We start from the raw sequence: 20,595 nt of genomic DNA, 5'->3' as shown, positions 1-20,595 counted from the left end.
TTTTTCCTCACATTAAATGCTTTATTACTCTGACAGGACAACCACTGCCGGCACAGAAAGTTAATGTTTCCTCCACTTCACTGCCAAACTACAGCAACAGCAGGACCCTACTCACAAACACCACTACAGAGATGTCACACACAAAGCCCGGAGTGGATACAAACATCAAAAGCAACACCAAAACACACTCTCACACACACACTCTCACACACACACACACACAGAGCCAGCTTGGATTGTTACACCTGTAGGTCACATCTTACAATCAGGACGGTGGACGTTTAGAAAGGCTGACAGCGTGTGATCTCCTCTCAGATGATACTCTCTCTGTCGTTACGAGCAGCTTCAGACGAGCACAGATAAATATTCAGCATGGGGCTCAAAGTGCTGTAGAAAATAAGTTAAACTCACAATAACTAGACTTTAAATATACCTTCAATTCATTTAGATAAAGCTACGTCTTCAGGACTAAAACTTGCATACAGAACAGGATGAGGAGTGCTTATATATGTGTTGATGTCTGTGATAACTTTGATAGAGAGCTAGAAAATACTACATCTGCTATGCTGGCTTATTGAAACTACATAAAGAGCTCTTTTCATATCGTTCACCCTCGTTATCTAGTTTCAGGTCCCTTCAGTGTAGTTCCATGACTCAACCTGGCAGTATCGCTCTCTGAAATCACCTACCCTCTCTTTAAATCTTTAAATTAATTGCAGTCAGTCAGCGGTTGGTCGAGCAGTCGTCGTGTGAGTAGCTGTCACCGTGAAGTGAAGCTGCGTTCTCGTTGGCGTGGAGCTCCAAGCCTCGGGGCTTCAGATGGCCGCGGTGTTGTTGCTCTCCCTCGGACGGAAACGGGTCACGTGCTCCAGCTGGCCCGAGTCGGACACGTCGTAGCTGGTCTTGTACTTGGCCAGGATTTTCATCAGGGGACGGAGCTTCAGCCACCACTGCTCCTTAGGGATCCTGTGGCTGAGGAGACGACACCAGGACGAGGTGTTAATAAGTCAGTCTGTTCAAATTAATCAAATTCAAGGTTTCTTACAGCCAAGGTGATGATAAACAAAGGGGGAAACACGCGGTGTGATCAGTCTATGAGAGGGGTCTGTAGGCTTTACTTTCAAAGAAGCAGTTTTCTTCAGCTCAACTGGATTTAAGTCTTTCAAGAGCCACAAAATCTAATATATCCTCACAATAACAGACTAACTTCACAGTTAAAACTATAGAATGTATAAAATACTAAAGTTTAAATCTAGAGAAAAAAAAAATCTAAACAAGAGATTTTTGAATTTTTGAAATTGTACACGTCACGTCTTCCTTTTTTATTTTTAGAAAATTTAAAAAAAAAAAAAAAATTAAAAAAATTGGCATGAATAGAAATGAAAATTGCAAAAGTTTCACAAAAAAATTGCAAAATTCTCAAATATTTGAATTTCAAAAATTAGAAACATTTCCAAAAATCTGAAAATTCAAAAATCTTTTACAGAAAAAAAAACTTATAATCTTACAAATATCCCAAATAAAATAAAATTCAATAACTTTTTAAAACTTAAGAGTTTTGAAATTTCAGCATTTTTTAAGTTTAAAAAATTTACAAATATTTAAAAAAAAAACAAGAACTGCAAAGATTTCATTACGAATTGAAATTTTAAAAATTTGCAAAAAGGTTCAATAGACTGAAAACTAAAGTTTTCAACTTAAAAAAAAAAAGAAAATTCAAAAATTTTTGATTGTTTAAAAAAATGAATTCAAAAATTACAATTTAAAAAATATTTAAAATCAAAAAATGACTTACAAAAGTTTGAAAAAATATATATATATATTTTAAACTTCAGAGATTTTTGAACTCTCCCCAACTCTTTTTGAAGTTTCAAAAATTTGCAAATATTAAAAAAAACAAGAAGTGCAAAAAATTCATTAAGAATTGAAATTTCAAAAATTTGCAAAAGGGTTCAATACACTATGAAAACAAAATGTTTAATTTTTTAAATATAAATGCAAATTCAAAAACCTTTGTGAATTTAAAAAATTGAATGTAAAAAATACAAATTAAAAAAATATTTAAAATAAAAAAATAACTTTCAAAAGTTTGAAAATATATATAAATATATAATTACTTTTAAACTTCAGAGATTTTTGAAATTTCCCCATTTTTTGAAGTTTCAAAAATTTGCAAATATTAAAAAATACAAGAAATGCAAAAATTTCATTAAGAATTGAAATTTCAAAACTTTGCAAAAAGATTAAAAAATTATTCATTCACAAATGTTTTACTTTTTAAATATAAATGCAAATTCAAAAATCTTTGTGACAAAAATATGCTATATAAAATATAAACTTTTAAAAGTTTGGAAAAATTCTACAAAGTTTTGAAACTTAAAAGATTTTTGAGGTTTCAAAATTTTTTGACCATTTCTATGTTCTAAATATTTGTTTGTTTGTTTTTTTTACAATGGGGTCATATTTGCATAGTGTGTATTTAACACTTGCCGCTGGTACATTTTTTTGTATTTTCATGATCAAAATTTTAGGAGTTTTGCTGCTTCAGAGTTTAAATCTTTAAGTTTTTCTTACACAAAGTCGGTCTCATCGCGGAGCTGAGAAACGGGCTGAAAGACGAGGGCTCTGCGACGCATCCCCAGCAGGCAGACAGTGTCCTCTGAGTTAGCGAACACTCGACCTGCAAGAAAGAAATACACCAAAACAAATAACTTCCAACTGTTTTCAACAACAAATCATCCTCAGAACGTCATGTGATCACGACACGTGGGTTAGGTCTCACCTCCTTTGTAAGAGTCTTTAAGCGTCCTCGTGATCCACTGCATGGCTTTAGCAGCAACTTTGGTTCCAAAGTTCCTGTCGAATGGTGAAGGAGCTCCTCCCTGAAAACAAAAGGAAACTATTGTTGCAACATGAACAGGAAATGTTGCAACTTTCATGCTAAGAAGTAAATCTAATGTAAATGAAAAAATCAAAGCGTGTCCGACCTGCTGCATGTGTCCCAGGATGTTCTTCCTGCAGTCAAACACGCCTCGTCCCTCCTCGCTGTACAGCTGGTAGATGAAGTCGGTGGTGAAGTTCTCGTTGCAGTTCTCATTTCTGAAACACACGTTTAAAAGACAGAGTTTGTTAAAGGGAGCCTGCCTCAAGTGGCCACTCAAGGAACTGCATGTTTATTTTTTTTGCTTATGCATTGGTTTTAATTTTTCCAAACAAGACTCTGCAGCCTCCTCTTCTCCACTCCAACCAGCAAAGTGTGAGTACTGCACCTGCCTGTACCTGAGTGTGTCTTTTAATGATGAAGCCATGCAGGTGCAAACACACAATGTCACACACACACACCATCTAGAGTACTACGTGTCCTATTTCCAGAAACCTCTGTCCTGCTGGGAGCAGTTTAACCCACATGATGCTGCAGGGGACTAAAATAACCACCAGAAATGAAACGAAATGAAGGCGGAAAGATATTTCAGGGTTAAACGATTTGGTTTTTAGATGATGATAATTCTTAATCTACACTGAAGCAAAACCTGTGTGTGGGTGAGCAGATGAAACGGCAGCGTAACACTTTGTGCAAACAGAAAGAAACAGGATGAAGTCTCACCGGAGAACCAGACCTCTCTGGATGGACGTCTTCATCTTCTGCGTCAGATGCTCCACGTTGCCCTGAAATCACAGAGCGAAGCCCGGCGTTAAAAAGAGGAGCAAAGGCAGCGACGAGGAGCCGATCCAGCCTGGAGTCCCTCACACCTCTGTCTCAGAGGAGTGCAGACTGAAATGAACACCAGCAGAGGGCGCCAGAGCTGCTGTTTTTACCCTTCTAGTGGCTGTGAGTGCAGGGACGGTTAAGGGTGATATAGAAGTTTTTTATTTAGTAAAAAGAAAAATAGAATAAGGAGGAAAGAGAACAACTGAAATAAACTGTATCAGTTTTGATTTTCTTTAAACAAGAATCTAGATTGAAATGAGAGGAATCAATGGTTGGGAGCAGGGGTCTGCAACTTTTACTGTCATAGGAGCGATTTAACCTCCGCTCACAAAATCTACTTTATCTTCACAATAAAGACATAAAAAGTAAATAAACTTTTGTTAAGTTAATTATCTAAACAAGAAGTTTTTTTTAATCATAAAATTGAACAAGTAATGTCTTAGTATTTGTAACTTTTTAATAAATTTGCAAAAATTTCAAAAAAGTTTAAAATTTTCAAAATAAAAGGAAAGTAATTTCAAAAATTTGCAAAAATTTCAAAATTTTATTTAAGTTTCCAAATTTTGAAAATATTTTAAGAAATTACCATAATACAAAATATGTAATTTCTAAAATAAGCAATAATTGTCAGAACGCTGAAAAAAATTGCAGAAATGACCAAAATAAGAACACACTTCAGGAATTTGAAAAAAAAAAAGATAATAATAATAATTAAAGTAAAAAAAAATCATTTCAATCATTTGCAAAAAAAATGTAAAATTAAAAACACCAAAAATAAAAAAAATAAAATAGTTCAAAAATATATTCTTTAAAAAAAAAAAAAAAAAAAAAAAAAGCTCCAAAAAAATCTAAACTTTATATTAAAAAGTTCAAATATTCTAAAATTTAAAAAAAAGTTTCAAAAATTTTTGGAAAAAAAAATACTATTTTTGAAAACTTATTATATTTTTACTTTTTTAAAAAAAAAATTAAAACATAATAAAAGTGAACGATAATAAATTTGAAAAATTCAAAGTGTTTGAAAGAGTGCCTGAAATTGATATTATTATATCACTCAACTTATCATTTTTAGTTAAATACTAATGTCTTGCTATATATCAATCGTGCATATCAATCTGGCATATTGGCAGTTGAATGAATCCATCCACGCAGAATTAAAATCAGTATTTTCTTCCAGATGAGTCTTTTTGTAGATGTAGTTATCTTCCCAGGGCTGTAAAACTTGAGGTTAGCCACATGTGCATGGAAAGTTGGTGGGCTGTTGATGTTGTAGGAGGTGAAGTCATGTCTGATGTCAATGTGTCATTTCAATAATATATTTTTAAAGCTAAAGGAGCCACTGCAAAGGAGTCAAAGAGCCTTGGTCCAGAGTTTTTAAAGCTCTATGGGTGAGTTTGTGTCAGACCAGACGTCTCTGGTGTTGATGGGATCTGTCAGTGATGGTGTGTGTGATGCAGCTCAGTGGTTATTAATAAATCGTATTATATGCAGAGCTATAATCTGGGTCACCTGCCACCTGCCTGAAATATCCAGACATGGAGGCTGCACATGTTCACGTGAACAGCGTGATCTCTGCCATCACATCACAGATTCCATCGGTGACAATAACACACAGATGTGGTTTCACGTTTCTAACCTGCAGGTCCCGGATGTCGAACGGCTCCTCGTAGATGTACACGGTGTCCGCGCCTGCAGCCAGACCGCCCACGGTCGCCAGGTAGCCGCAGTAGCCCCCCATGGTCTCGATGATGAAGACCCTCCGCTTGGTGCCGCTGGCTGACTGTTTGATGCGGTCACACGTCTGAAGCAAACACAGGATCACAGTCACTAACAAGCAGGAGGACGGACTCATCCACCAGAGAGAGCATGCAGAGAGGTTTTCAAGTAGAGCTGAAATGATCAACGAGGAACTGACGACTAGATGTGTTCACTTGTTACGTTAAATTCAGGAGCCTTCTGAACAAAGGTTCATTAAAGTGTTTATAATGATCAGCTGCAGCTCTACTTCAGTGAAAAATACACTGCAATGAACACACATGCAGCCAGAGTTACCTTTAACAGTCCATGCTACAAGAAGGGTCTGATAAACAAGACTTTAACTCAAAAAGCTGATCTGTAGCATGTTATTAGTATGTGTAACTCTCTAGGATACCTCTGTCTCTGATCGTCCTGATGTTTGGACCCCTTACCTCCACGATGGCGTTGAGGGACGTGTCGGCGCCGATACTGAGGTCAGTGCCGGGCACATTGTTACTAATGGTGGCAGGCAGCATGCACATCGGGATGCAAAGCTCCTCGTAGTCGGCCCGGGCCTCGTACAGCTGCAGCAGGGACTCAAAGGCCTGATGGTGGCCATGATATGATGTTAGAGCACCAGGGGGCACATATCTGAGACTGTGTGAGTGTGTAAGTGTGTGTGACCTTGTGTAAAGTGTGTGTTTACAAGCTGCTTCATGGTGCCCAGGAGCTCTTTTGGCCTGTATCCTTCTTTACTTAGGCAAACCTCTAATTTTTTGCATCACATACCCAGAATTCATTTGCATAAACGGTGCACGGTACAAATCTGTTAGCCTGATTCATTGAGGTCGGGGCCTATCACAGAAAATTGAACTCCAAATGTGCATGTTTTCTTTGTTTTCCAGAAGACACAAAGAAAACACTGTTATTCTACACTTCACAATATAATTTGATACAGTGTGAAACAATGCAATCCTTCACTCCATGGTACGGTACTATATTGCTGTGCTATAATACAGTACATTATAGTACAGTACGCTGTGATACTATCCAATGCAATACGATACGGTTACGGTGAGATGTGGTTTGGTATGATGCAACATGTTAGCCCCATTTCCACTGAGTGATACAGTTTAGTTCGTCTTGGTACGGTACACATTTTGTTGTATTTCCTTTCACTACAATTTGTCAAAGGTCCCCAAATAACCAACCCATACCGTCCCACTTTTTTGGTACCCCTCTGTTGGGACATACCGATCTGACCCCAGAATGTGGAGCTAGAAACACTGCAGTCTGTTGATTGGTCAAAAAATGGTCACCTCCTATGCAATGGCAGTAATACAGAACAATCCCGAAGATAGTTTTCTTTTTGTTTGAGAGATGTGGCCACAAAACACAATCCATGGTCGACTGTCTTAAGTCCGTTGTTGCTCATTGTTTACTTTGTCAGGTTTTTCTTCTTGTTGGATTTATTAGTGGGATACCATGTGTCATGCTGCTATGGAGTCACACTATTACATAGCTGATGAAGCTATTGGCATCCAGCTTACACGCCAACAGGATCACAGTTTACTGATCCATCCCATGGCAAACTATTCTGATCTATACCGGACCACTTGGTGGAAACTGTGTGTCATGTTACATTACATTAGGTTACGTTATGGCATGGTACGGTACGGTACCTAACAGTATGTCACGTTAGGTTACATTAGGTTACCTTATGGTACGGTACGTTAAAGTATGTTGCATTACGGCACCTAGTGTTATGTTATGTTATGTTGCTTTACATTACATTAGGTTACATTATGGCGTGGTACAGTACAGTACCTTACAGTATGTCACGTTAGGTTACATTAGGTTATGTTATGGTACAGTACGTCACAGTATGTTGCATTACGGTACCTACATTACATTACATTAGGTTACGTTATGGCATGGTACGGTACTGTACCTTACAGTATGTCACGTTAGGTTACGATAGGTTTAGTAATGGTACGGTACAATACATTACAGTATGTCACGTTAAGTTACATTAGGTTATGTTATGGCACGGTACACTACGGTACCTTACAGTATGTCACGTTAGGTTAAGTTATGGTACAGTACAATACATTACAGTATGTCACTTTAGGTTACATTAGGTTACGTCAGTTTACAGTATGTCACGTTAAGTTACATTAGGTTACGTTATGGCACGGTACGGTATGGTACCTTACAGTATGTCACGTTACGTTACGTTATGGTATGGTACAGTACAATACATTACAGTATGTCATGTTACGTTACATTAGGTTATGTTATGGTACGGTACAGTGTGTTACAGTATGTCACGTTCCTTACGTTATGGTACGGTACGGTACAATATGGTGCGGTATATAACCATACCATACCATACAATATGATATGCTACAAATATGAATCAAAACAATACTCTATGATACGATGGGATATGATACGTTTTGATATTCTAATCGGTTAAATGTCTCAGCTTAGGTTCTGGTTTCCATCCATCACAGAACTGATGGAAATCAAAAGCAGCAAAAGAACACTCAGTACAAAGCTAATCCACTAAACTTTACTGCCTGTGAGTCGCCTTTTCTGTAAACCATGTTCCACAAGAAGACAGATGAAGCAAGGTTTTCCTGAACCAATAAACATCTTCTTGTTAGTTTAGCTATGGTGTGAAAATCTGACTTGTTTGCCGCTTTAATTCAAATTAATTGATCTGTTTGCAAAAGCTGGTTAAAGGACACGCCGAAAGAGTTCCTCTGAATAAACTGAGACTATGAAGCCACAGCTCTGTAACACGTGTGTGTGTGATCTGTGGTGTGTGTGCTGCTGGCTGGCTCTCTCCAGGTGACGAGGACTTTGGCTTCCCATTGGCTGAGAGGAGATGGGATGGGGGGGACCGGGGTGGGGTTTCACCCTAGCTGACACATAACAGTGTTGACGCGACAAGCTAGTGATTGGGGTGGGCCCTCCAGAGGCTCTCAGCGACGTTTGTTTCCTTTTATGTCTAAGATCCAAAGGGACTTTTTTCCTGTTTCAAAGTCTGGCATGCAGATTGACGGCTTCCTCGCCTCGAACAATAACACGGCTTCAGTTAAAAACTACATTCACTGGCGTCGTGCTCACACAGCATGCAGACTCACTCTCACAGATTCTTGTGTTTCTAGATGAGGCTGAACAAGCAGAGAGTCCCTGTTGCATTGAACCAGACCGCTATTTGGTCATCTGCTGTTTCCAAAACAAACACAGCAAGAGCCGCACTAACACGCCAGGGCCACGCGCCAAAAACATGCCACAACACGTCACTGCATGCCCCAACACTTACCTGGGACCTCCGCTGACCAGCTCGCCTCCAACAACAACCGATAACACGGCGTCTGTGCTACAGGTGTCCCGATTCAGTGTGTCAGGGTGCAGCTACTCTTTGTTAGCTTCTGAGCTAACTGTGAATGAGCTCTGGTCAATGAAGGATGCTTTTAGAGAATTATTAGGTGCAAGTCAGTTTTTGCACCATGTCCTACTAACTTTTAAAGAGCCCAAGGTTAAACCTGTGCATTGCCTGTAGTTTAATGGAGTTCCTGCTTGTTGAGTGTCAGGTTTCTTGTGTTTACACAGAAAATATAACAGCCCACTGACAATTCACAGCACCAGGAAACGTTTCCGTTCATATGGCATGGAAAAGCTACAACAGACTAACAGCTTTCACAGCAGAACAATAAAAAATATGACTGCAAAAATTAAAATCTTAAGATTGAAAAAAAAAAAAGTCTCGATCACCAATTAAAGCTCCTGTCATTGTTGATTTTGGTGCCCCCCTGTGGTTAAAGCAATGTATATGTCCTCTTTGCTGATTTGTCCTTTTCTGACAAAAATCTCACACTGCTTTATTTAAACTGTAAAGTATACCAATACCTGTGAGCGCTATAACTAAGAAAAGCAAAAACTGAGGCTGTTTCTTGTCACCTACCCCCTCATGGCGGTTAAAGGGGATACTAATTTAGACTTTAAAAAATACAAACTCGTCCTTGGTTGTTTTCTTTGCTATTTTAGATCGTAGAAGTATGCAAAACTGTAACCATAATCTGTTTCAAACCTTGTTGAAAAATCATCACAGGAGCTTTAAGCTTCTAGCAATACCATACATGTGTTTTTCAGGAAAATTAAAGCTCCTGTATGTGATTTTAGCAGGTTACGTTGTAGATCAAAAGCAATACTGATGCTTTTCTGTGACCTATAAAGGTGAAGAGGGCTAATGATGACAAGATTAACTACCTCTGGCAGATTAGGTTCAAGGTGTAGTTAACTTTGAAGACGCCCCAAAAGGCTTTTAAGAATTTTTATTTATTTATTTATTTAATTTTTGAAGACTTGAAGAATTCATTTGACTAGTTGGAAAATAATAGCAAAAAAAAAAGATAAAGATAAAACTTTAAAATGAAACAAAAATAAATGAAAAGAATTAAAAAATAAATGAATAAATATTCAAAATAAATAATTAAATATTCAAAATAAATAATTAAAAATAAATAAATAAATGTAAAAATTAAAAGAAATATTTGAAAAATTAATAAATACATTTTAAAAAATAAATTAAATTAATTAAAAAAGAAAGGAGGTTAATTTGATTGAATTCAAAAATTTTTTTTTTTTTCCAGGACTTTGTTATAAGGTGAGAGGTACCATTTTGACCTTAGGGGATGCCAAAATCAACACACACTGAAGGTTCTTACTAATTAAGTAAGTTGACTGTGTAGACAATTTGCAAACTAGGCCTTATGTTTCGCTTTTAATATCTAGAAATAAGAAGTTTTCAAGATCTATCAGAGTCATTGATGTTAGAAGTAAGACTAACAATTCATCTACTCTTTCAAAGATTTGAGTTTTTGCATGTAAGAATAATCCCATAGAAACGTGCACTTAACTGTAACGTTTTACAAAAATGATGTGATTTTAAAAATTTAAAGCTCCTGTTAGGAACCTTAGATTTCTCTGCTCACTTGTCCTGAAAAAGTATAAGTCATGTCTTTTGAGAAAAAAAAAAAAAAAAGTCAACGATGTAGATATCTAGCTTTTTATTACACCACGCCATAAATGTTCTCTTCTGACGCCTACCCCCTCACAGCAGTTACTATGATAATGAAAAGTAACATTTTTAGATATATCTTTTTATTTTTTTGCTAATAGTCGTGTTAGTTTCCGTAGGTAAAAACAGGTATTACTGTTAATCTGAGTTTGCTTCATAACAAGCCAAAAAAAAAAAAATTCACAGGAGCTTTAATTTTTTTTAAACATCATATTTTAAGTCTGTGTGCTGCAAATTCTGTGATATTACAATAATGACTGTGATTTATCATGAGGTATCTTTTCCCCCCTGTCTGATTGTGTTTTTTGAGGATGCGAGCTGTCGATCAGCGAAGCCCCAAACTGACCGGCTGGACAGTGTGTGTGTGTGTGTGAGGTCTGTACACACACACTTTCTCTATCCCAGCCACACTTACATCAGTAATGGCATTCAGAGCGGTGTCTGAGCCAATGCTGAGGTCTGAACCAGGTATATTGTTGGAGACGGTGGCGGGGACCATAACCATGGGCACACAGAGCTCGCTATGTTTGTCCCGCGCCGCAGAGAGCTCCAGTAATCCCACGTAGGCCTGCAGCAGTGAGAGCCAGTGAGAGCCAGTGAGAGCCAGCGTCTTATTGGTCGTAGTTGAGGAGGTGCAGACAAAGGGAGTGAGGTGTTGGAGGACAGAGAGGAGGCCTAACGCCAGTGTCTTTGGGAGTGAAGTGTGTCAGAGGTTAAAGGTCGGGTTTTTAGGAGGGAGGATCATGGGAAGGCCGTGGCGGGTACAGAGGTTAGGGGTTAAAGCGGCTGGCTCATGTTGGTGGTTCGATGTAGAAGGAGTGTGTGATGTGAAGGAGAAGCCAAGGGGAGAGAGCCAGACCAATGACAGACAGTGACAGACACACACACACACACGGGTAGAGGAGGTTAAAGCTCCACACACAGACAAACAAAGAAGACCAGAACTGACAGAGACAAACAAACAGGAAACTGAAAAACTGACGCTGCTGCCTTTGAACCTCAAAGTATTGTCTTCTTATTAAAGTTCAAAATGTATCAGTGACGTTTGGAAAAAGGTAAATATAGTTAGTATAGTTTTTTTTATTACTTTGAATTCAAACCTTTATCAAAATTTGAGACAGACTTTGTCAAAATTTGCAAAATTAAATGGGTTAAACTGCAGCTTTCTTTAAATAAATACTTTATAACACCCCACTCTAAAAAACTGAATTGTTCCTTTAAAGTAGATCACTTTGTAACTTCACATGAATTTTTTTCTAAGTTTTGAAAGTTTTTAGTACCACATTACAGTACTGAGATTTCAAGATATAGACATTTTAAAACATATTTTTCTCTCTTTTTTGACTGTATGTCCATATGTTAAAGGGAGATTTAGGCTAATGAGAATGTAGCTTTAAAAGAAATACTTCTAAGGAGAAGAGTTTTTTTTTTTTATAATTGAGGAGAAGCTAACAGGAAGCCACGCACGCTGCTGCAACGTGAAACGTGACAACAAGCAAACATTGGGAGTTTGTACCGCACGTCAGAGGCCGGCAATATGTAGTGCTATCGGCAGCCCGGTGCTGTGAAATGTGTCTGTAACGTGTAACGTTAGTGAATCCTGGTTCTGTCCTACCAGAGCTCATCTACCAACTCCAACCTCACCAAGCAGAGCTAACGTAACCTCACTCTTCATTTTATTGATAGACTCTCAAGTTTGAACAGACCACTGCAGAATAACTGCTGACTGTGGGTTGGAGGCAACATTAGCACAAACAGATTAGCCCTTTTAGCCTTTAGCTCGTGCTCTATCTCTCTCCTGTTTCTCTTTCTTCTGCTCTTCTGTCCTTTTTCTGTCCGACAGTTAGGCTCCAGTGTCCACCATCACTACAAAATTAATCACAGAAATCGTTTCCGTGCCGTGAATCAATCCGGTCCTGCTCCAACTAGATGAGGAAGCTACAAAGTATGATCTATGAAGCATTTTGAAAAAACCTATGTTGATGCTGATCATGTCGTTTTAAAGTGTGGATTATGATCAGGCATAAATCTAGAAGGGAGACTTTTTCAAGATCACTCAGAAACTCCTCACAGCCTTTTTGAGTTAAATTACTTCTACATCTTTACAAGAGATGTGTGAGTACCAATACCAGGTATCGGTATTGGGGCTAATACCAGTCTTATTTGAATGTACCCAGTAACTCTTGAAGGCTGTTGATACTCAGGGTAAAAAAATCTTATATCCAGTAGGGATGGGTACCTTTCACATTTGAAACGATATGGTACTGATGCCCGGTACCTGGCAATCAGTACCAGTTTTCAATACTTTGTTGTGTTTTTGTGGCAAAAAATATCCATTTGTTCAGTAATAGAGTACTTTTTTTTCAATATAACATATTCATTCTTTAATATATAACCTTGCAATGCTGTGTTCATGTCCAGCATGGAAAATCACCTACTCTTCCACTCCCTCACTGTCACAAGGATGTGTTTAGGTACCTATGCATGGTACCATTTGATTTCATGAGAATCAGCACCCAGTTCTTTTGACAGAAGGTGGTCGGTACCTGCAAAAGTACCTAAATCGGTACCCATCCCTAACATCCAGTAAGTCCTCCTCGCCAGAAGTTGGCGCTACACCACCATGATTTGACACCACGGCAAATGTGCATAAGGTCCTTTCCAGACAACATGACTGAACTAGGAAGAGTGAGCAGTTGAAGTTTTTTGTTTTGTTCTTCAGTTTATTTTAAAATTTAATAAAACTCTGAGATTTGTGAGATTTGTTATTTTTATTTTGTTAATTTGTTTAAAACAAATGGTAAACTTGTTCATGTCTTATTTTGGTATCAATAGCAGAGTGACTGTCACTGTTCCTTCAAATTTTATGTATCAAGAGTATTATTGGTACCAGTACTCCCTATCTGTGGTTCCCATGCAGGTATCAGTCTGAACAAAAGGGGTATTAAACATCTCTTATCTCTGTTGTTGTATTGTTATTTTTATAAGAATCCTGTAAATGAAAAACTTTATGAGTGTAACATTGGGATTTTTTTTTCTAGTATTTAAATCTCCTTTCAGATTAATGCGTGTCTATATTCTTGAAATCTCAACATATTTTTTTCCTTAGTGTGCTCTTATCCTAAATTGTAGTTTTAAACATTTGGAGCGTCACATACATTTACTTCACAGAGTGAAGAAAGTAAACATAAAGACAGACAAGGAGAGAGCCTAGAGCATCTAAATGTGTCTGAATTCAGAGATTCGATGTACAAACAAACAGCTGAAATGTGTATTTAAAGAGAAATCAGTGAGAATGAAATGTAAAAACGACATCGTGAGTTTAAGATACTGGAATGGAAGAATGAAAATACATTACCAAGGAAAAAGTCTCTTATTTTTAACGATAAAACACTTAAAATAAATCTTTCCTGTTGGGAAATAAGCAAACGATGCGTACCTCGAAGCCTCCGATGATGAGCAGAGCGTTGATGTTGTGGATCCTCATCTGCTCGGCGATTTTATCCAGATGTTTCCCTGGAAGAGTTCTGACAAACAGAAAGGAAATGATTATCACGAGAAGTCTACGAGAGCAAACAAACAAACACTTTTACTCCTGATGACGTTAACGTACCGCTTTGTCCCCAGCAGAGACCCTCCCTGGCCGGTCCATCCGCCAACGTCTCCCCATTTGATTTCCTTGATCTGATCAATGAAATCAAACCGACAGACGTCAAAACATTAAACCTGCTTCATGTGGGAAATGTTTTTTTCAGTCTGGGAGATGATCATTTCACACCCTCTTTATTTTAAAGTGTAATCTCATTCGTCCTCTTTCTTTCTGCTGAAGCTACATGACACCAGCAGCTCTTCATAACAAAGTGTCCTTCTTAGTCCGGGCTTAAGCTCGTGATCACAGCTTCACTTTTTAATCAAGTCTAATCCTCAGGATGACAACTCTTCCAGGACTGCACCGCTTTCAGCAGGTCACAGCTGAGAATGTGTGTGTGTGTGTGTGAGTGTGTGTGTGTGTGTGGAAAATCCGGCACGCGATCCTGACAGTGTGACCAGATGAAAACTGTGCATGTGTACTCATGAAAACCTGCTGTGGGAGTGGAGTAATTGGCTTACAGTAAGTCCTGCAGGTCTGTTTGTCTTATCACAGCGAGGAGGACGGCGTGGAAACACTTCCTGTCCTCTACGATTGGTCGAGCCCTGTCACTATGACCTCAGAGGAATGCTCTCAGCGCTTTTGTTTACGCTCAACAATGAGTGTTTGTAGTTTCAGATTTATTGTCCCATTCAGGGGCTGAGAGCAGGATTTGTTCCAGGATCACAGAGAAATGCTCGTTTATCACAGACGAGCTGATTAAAGAAAAAGTTTAAGGGTTAACGCTTCAGCAGCGTCAAGTCCAAAATGATGATTGTGACAGAAACGTCTGCTGATTAAACTTATCTTCCTCCTGGCTCCTCTAAAAACCAAGGCTATCACTGTGTCAGAACAAACAGATTTCAGTGTTTGAACATTTATAGTCCTGGCAGGAAAAGTCAGGGTAGAAAACATGAAGCAGCTCGTCTGGGCAGTTTGTGGGAAGTTTTCAGGATGTTTGAAATAATTTACTGACTGAAGAAACAACCCAACATGTATGATGAGAGTTTCTACAGAGATTCTCCAGATGCTCACAGACAGAAGCAGCATTAACAGGGAACCACATGACTGATTAAAGGGTGAAACAACACAAATGTTTTTAATGTTTGAAGCTCTCAGACAGACGGATGAAAATGATTTGATGGTTAGACGGACACACAGAGTGAAGGATGGACAGAGTGGTGAATACATGAAACGCTGGATGGGACTAATGAACAGAAGGATGGACAGATGGATGTATGGATCCTATTGAATGGACAGATGCATGGAGAAACAGTAGGATGACAAATAGATGAATACATGTGTGAAGGTGGATGGTTGGATGGGTAAATGGATGAATGGATGGATGGATGGATGGATGGATGGATGGATGGATGGATGGATGGTTGGATGGATGGATGGAAGGATGGATGGATGGATGGATGGAACAAGACCAATAGATGGGTGGATGGTCAAACTGATGTATGGATGGATTGATGGATGGATGGATGGATAGATGATCGGATGGATGGATGGATGGATGGATGGATGGATGGATGGATGGATGGATGGATGGATGGATGGATGGATGGATTTGATTGATGGATGGATGGATGGATGGATGATCAGATGGATGGATGGTTGGACGGATGGATTGATGGATGTTGGATGAATTGATGGATGGATGAATGGATGAATTGATGGATGGATGAATGGATGGATGGATGGATGGATGGATGGATGGATGGATGGATGGATGGATGCATTTATTGAAAGACAGGCGGAAAGATGTATGGAAGGATAGATAGATTTAAAGATGGATGGCTCGAAAGACAGATGGAAATGGATGGATGGATGATTGGATGGATGTTTTGTTCTACAGACAATAGGATGGATGGATGGTTAGCTGATCAAATTGATGGATGGATGGATGGATGGATGGATGGATGGATGGATGGATGGATGGATGGATGGATGGATGGATGGATGGACGGATGGATGGATGGAAAAACTGATGGATGGATGGATGGATAGATGGATGGATGGATGGATGGATGGATGGATGGATGGATGGACGGATGGATGGATGGAAAAACTGATGGATGGATGGATGGATGGATAGATGGATGGATGGATGGATGGATGGACAAACTGATGGATGGATGGATGGATGGATGGATGGATGGATGGATGGATGGATGGATGGATGGATTGATAGATAATCAAATTGGTGGATTGAAGGATTGATCATCAAATGTTTTGGATTTTTTTCAGTTGGATAAACAGGGATGGACTGACAGATCAAAGAGTCCTGATCTGTTTCACTGTCAGCTCCTGTTCTGTGTCTTTGTGGTGATGAGCGTCAGCGTCTCTACTAACTGTGTGAGCACACACTGAGCTGAATCAGGGAAAAACTCTTTGACTGACTGTGAAGTTTGCTCTGAACAGAAGTGATACAGATTGTATCATTAATGACAAAGCTTCCTTCCTGGAGAGGGCAGACACAATACGCCCAGGCTGTTGGGAGTTGTTGCCATGGTTACTAAGGAAGTTTGCATCCACCTCTAAAATCATGGATCTGGGCCAGTCTTTAAACCCTGATTCAGAAACATCTGGCACCAGCATCACTCCTACCTGTCCCTTGTAGAATCCCTCGAAGCCGTCGCTGACTGCAAACATTTTGTGGCCTTCAGTGATTCCCACTCTGACAGCAGAACGCACGGCAGCGTTCATCCCCGCTGCTGGGGCGCCGACGTTCAACACGGCGACGTTGAAGGAGCTCTGTGGATAAAGCAGAGCAGCGTCACAGACAGTACAGTCCGGCACAGGTAGACTATAAGAGCATACGTTCCCACACCTTCCAGACCCATCTTCACACCTGGAGTGGGAGACTCACAGACGGTCTGCTATCACAGCATCACAGCGTACGATGCTGGGCGTAAAGACCATGGTATATCAGACACTGACTGAGGCAGCCAGTAGAGATCTTTCTTTCATTAACACACGGCTGTTTTGTCAATTCATGCCTGGTTTGTCTGATTATACCATCCACGTCTCTCTGACTTCTAGGAGCAGGCCAGGTCTTTGCCTGAAGCAGCAGCAGCAAAGATTACCTCGCATGCAAGGAGCCACATGCTGCTAGATCAAGGGTCTGCAACCTGCAGCTCTGGGGCCTCATGTGCAGTGGCTCCTTGTAGCTTCACAAAAAATATTTTTTAAACTTTTTTTTTTTACCTTTTGTAAAAGACACTCACTAAATAAAATCATTTAGTTGGACTAAATCTTCAATCCATCTGTCAATAAAGCCTGCCACCGCTCTACTTCACCTCCTACAACATCAACATCCACCAACTTTCCATGCACCTGTGGCTAACCTCAAGTTTTACAGCCCTGGTAAGATAACTACATCTACAAAAAGACTAATCTGGAAGAAAATACAGATTTTAATTCTGTGTGGATGGTTTCATTTAACTGACAACGTGCTGGATTAATATACATGCTTGATATGTGGCAAGACACTAGCCAACAAAAAAAAACCCAAGTTAAATTATGTAGTAATAATGTGTTTTGCAATTCAAGTATTCCTTAAAAAATGTGAAATTTATTAAAAATTAAGTTTAAATTATGTACGAAAATGTTTCAATGCAATTACTGCAAATGTCCAAAATTTCCTTTTTTTCAAACTATTCCAACACTTTCATAAAATTTTGTAATTTTTGAAATAAGATTAAGGACATTTTTGCAAATTGTTTAAATTTTACAGATTTTTACAAATGCTTAAAATTTGTATTTAAAAAAAATCATTTGTTTTTAAAATATTTCTGCTTATTTTTGCAAATATTTAAAAATGTGAAATTCATTAAAAAATTAAGTTTTAAAATTGTTTGCAAATGTTGCAATGCAATTACTGCAAATTTCTTAAAATTATTATTTTTAACTATTCAAACACCTTAATATAATTTTTTAATTTTTGAAATAAGAAAAAGGACATTTTTGCAAATTGTTTGAATTTCAGAAAAATGAAACTTTTGCAGTTGATTTGAATTTTAAATATTTTTGCAAATGTTTTTAATTTTTTTTAATTATGTGTTTTTAAAACATTTCAGCTGAGTTTTGCAAATATTTTGAGTTTTTTTTTTTTAATTTGCAAATCTTTCTATTTAACATATTTTTTAATTTTTTAAATAAGAAAAAAATGTCATTTTTACAAATTGTTTAACTGTAAAAAAATTTTTGCTAAGTTTTTTTTAATTTGCAGTTTTTTTGCAAATGTTTTAAATTTTAAATAAAAAATGATTTTTTTTAACATTTCTGTTATTTTTTTTTTGTTTTTGCATTTTTTTTATATTTTTGCCAATTTATTATGAATGAAATACTCAGACACCATGTGTATAATTTTATAAATCAAATAAACTTGTCATTGAGATAAATATTTTCTAGATTTTAATTTTTAAAACACTTTTCTACCTTTTACAGTCTTTTATTGTGAAGATAAAGTAGAATTTGTGGATCCTGAATGAGCGTAATCCAGGTGAGCTGAAGCAAAGTGGCCCCTGTAAAGGTAAAGGTTGCAGACCCCTGGTCTAGAAGATGCACGGAAGCAGCATCCAACAATGCAGAGAGTCAAAATGCAGACTGTCCAAAGCCTGGTCTGTTTTTCACTGTAGCAGTTTTTTAGTTATTTATTTATTTCCAAAACTCCAAAACCTGAATCAGAACTTTAGATGTAGGAGGTCACAAAATGAGGAAGGTCAAAGGTCATCTGAAGTGAATCACAGCAGAGTCTGAGGTCGGTCTGGTGGGAAAATCCTCTAAATCTTTGCATTTCTACGCGTCTAGATGAAAGCAGAGCCATGGAGGAATGAGGAGAGACAGAGCAGGAGGTAACGAGCACAGGCACGGTCATGTTGTGTCGCTGCGTGAAACGGAGCAGGGTTAGTCTGTTTGTCTCTCGAACAACATGAGCTTCCACCCAAAAACAAGCGCTCATGATCTGCTCACATGGAGAGGGTTGAAGTTTTAGCGCACAGGGAGGAGGGTCGACTAACAGGTCTAAACTATTCACCGTACAGCGTCTCTGCTCTGTGAACTAACCTACAGAAGCTTCAGAGTTTACACAAAACATACATCCAACTGCTCTTCATCCCCCGCCTCCTCCTCCTCCTCCTCCTCTCCCTCAGGACAGAGACACAGTCACAGAAAAACAGACTCTGTTAGTGTCACAAAGAGGCCGCAGCACCCACAATGCACCTGACCAGGAAGTACCTCATACTACCGTACAAATCTCAGAGCGGCTGGTGGAAAGATAGAGGAGTTACAGCCTGATCATCCAATCACTGAAGAGTTATTTTTAATATCTCTAGCGGGAAAAAGAGCTCTTACATTTGGGAGTTCGGAGTCTGCTTTCCGGTAGGAGAGGAGTCTGTACGTGCTCAGGTTGTTTTCAAAGCTCCTGCAGAAACAGACATGAAGAAAAGCAGGAGTTTAACGATTCACCGTGCTGTTGTTGTGGAGGAAGCTTTTAGAGACACAAAAATCGATGCACACACATTTAAAACAGGGCAAGCTTCCAAACCTCAGCTATTCATGTCATTACGGTAACTCAGGTTAAAAAAAGAATACCTGCCACGCAGTCTCACCGCCTCCTCAAACTTCTTCTCGTCCATGGCCTTCTGGACCTCCTGGGTCTGAAACAGAAAAAAGCATCTTTATCTACACGTCGAAAACCTGTGACAGTGATCTGTGCCAGCACGGGTTGTTGTGTAATCAGCATCAATAACCATCCAGCTGCAGGCTGCGGGCTTTCTGCTGCAGAGGAAGAGGAAGAGACATCCATCGTTTCACACTTTGAGTGATTCTGCCGTCAGATCTGGGTGTGAAGCTCCGTCGCTTCACGCTGGCTCCATGAGCGGCTCGTTCTGCTCTGTCGCTCTGAGTTTGACGATGACCTCTTATGACAGGTTGTTAGTTACGCAACACAGAAAGTGAGATCTCATTAACGCAGCTGGAAGGGTGTTATCTCTGGTAATCGACTCCAAATCTGTGAGGAATCAGGTTTTTTTAATTTGTTTTTCACGTCCACAGAAGAGGATTAAGACCACGGAAAAGTCTCTTTGGGCAGGTTAGTCCAGTCCAAAAGAAGACTCTGAGGATCATAAAGTCAAAAATCTGAGTATATTCTTTGAATACTAAAAAAAAGTCTGAAATCTTAGGTCATAAAATTCTAACTATTGTTTCAGAATTCAGTGAAAAACAGAAGTCTGAATTCCACCAAACAATCAACTTTTTTCTTGAAATTCTGGTTTTATCTCAGAAGTCTGACAACTTCTGAAGTCTAACCTTAGAATTCCAACTTCTTTCTTGGAACTATTAGAAAAATCAAACTTCTTCCGGAACTTTCAGATACCAAAGTCGGAATTCAGAGTTTCTTCTTCTTCTAAAGATTCTAGA

The 20,595-nt window shown here is 38.6% G+C and overlaps 1 protein-coding gene across 4 annotated transcripts in view; it reads right to left on the bottom strand.

Annotated features, from left to right (window-relative positions):
* The window catches only part of LOC141803961 (ATP-dependent 6-phosphofructokinase, platelet type-like), a 41,571-nt gene continuing 20,976 nt past the window's right edge, over positions 1-20,595 (bottom strand). For 2 of the 4 annotated variants that reach the window (XM_074688123.1, XM_074688122.1), the window contains exons 11-22: positions 19,768-19,832; positions 19,528-19,597; positions 16,780-16,926; positions 14,152-14,222; positions 13,978-14,065; positions 10,954-11,106; positions 5,346-5,510; positions 3,605-3,666; positions 2,988-3,099; positions 2,783-2,882; positions 2,575-2,680; positions 1-972 (exon numbers count right to left, since the gene is read on the bottom strand). In XM_074688123.1, coding sequence (XP_074544224.1) covers positions 816-972; positions 2,575-2,680; positions 2,783-2,882; positions 2,988-3,099; positions 3,605-3,666; positions 5,346-5,510; positions 10,954-11,106; positions 13,978-14,065; positions 14,152-14,222; positions 16,780-16,926; positions 19,528-19,597; positions 19,768-19,832 — 1,296 coding nt within the window. In that variant the 3' untranslated portion in view covers positions 1-815. Of the gene's footprint in view, positions 973-2,574; positions 2,681-2,782; positions 2,883-2,987; positions 3,100-3,604; positions 3,667-5,345; positions 5,511-5,898; positions 6,052-10,953; positions 11,107-13,977; positions 14,066-14,151; positions 14,223-16,779; positions 16,927-19,527; positions 19,598-19,767; positions 19,833-20,595 lie in introns of all 4 variants that reach the window. The other 2 variants (XM_074688126.1, XM_074688124.1) reach the window with 1 other exon arrangement.

This window comes from Halichoeres trimaculatus, unplaced genomic scaffold (assembly GCF_033239565.1).
Source record: "Halichoeres trimaculatus isolate MK-OKI-2021-1 unplaced genomic scaffold, fHalTri1.1 fHalTri1_scaffold_15, whole genome shotgun sequence".
Lineage (NCBI taxonomy): Eukaryota > Metazoa > Chordata > Actinopteri > Labriformes > Labridae > Halichoeres > Halichoeres trimaculatus.
The sequence above is the reverse complement of the archived record's forward strand: the minus strand, read 5'-3'. Positions and strand labels throughout refer to the sequence as shown.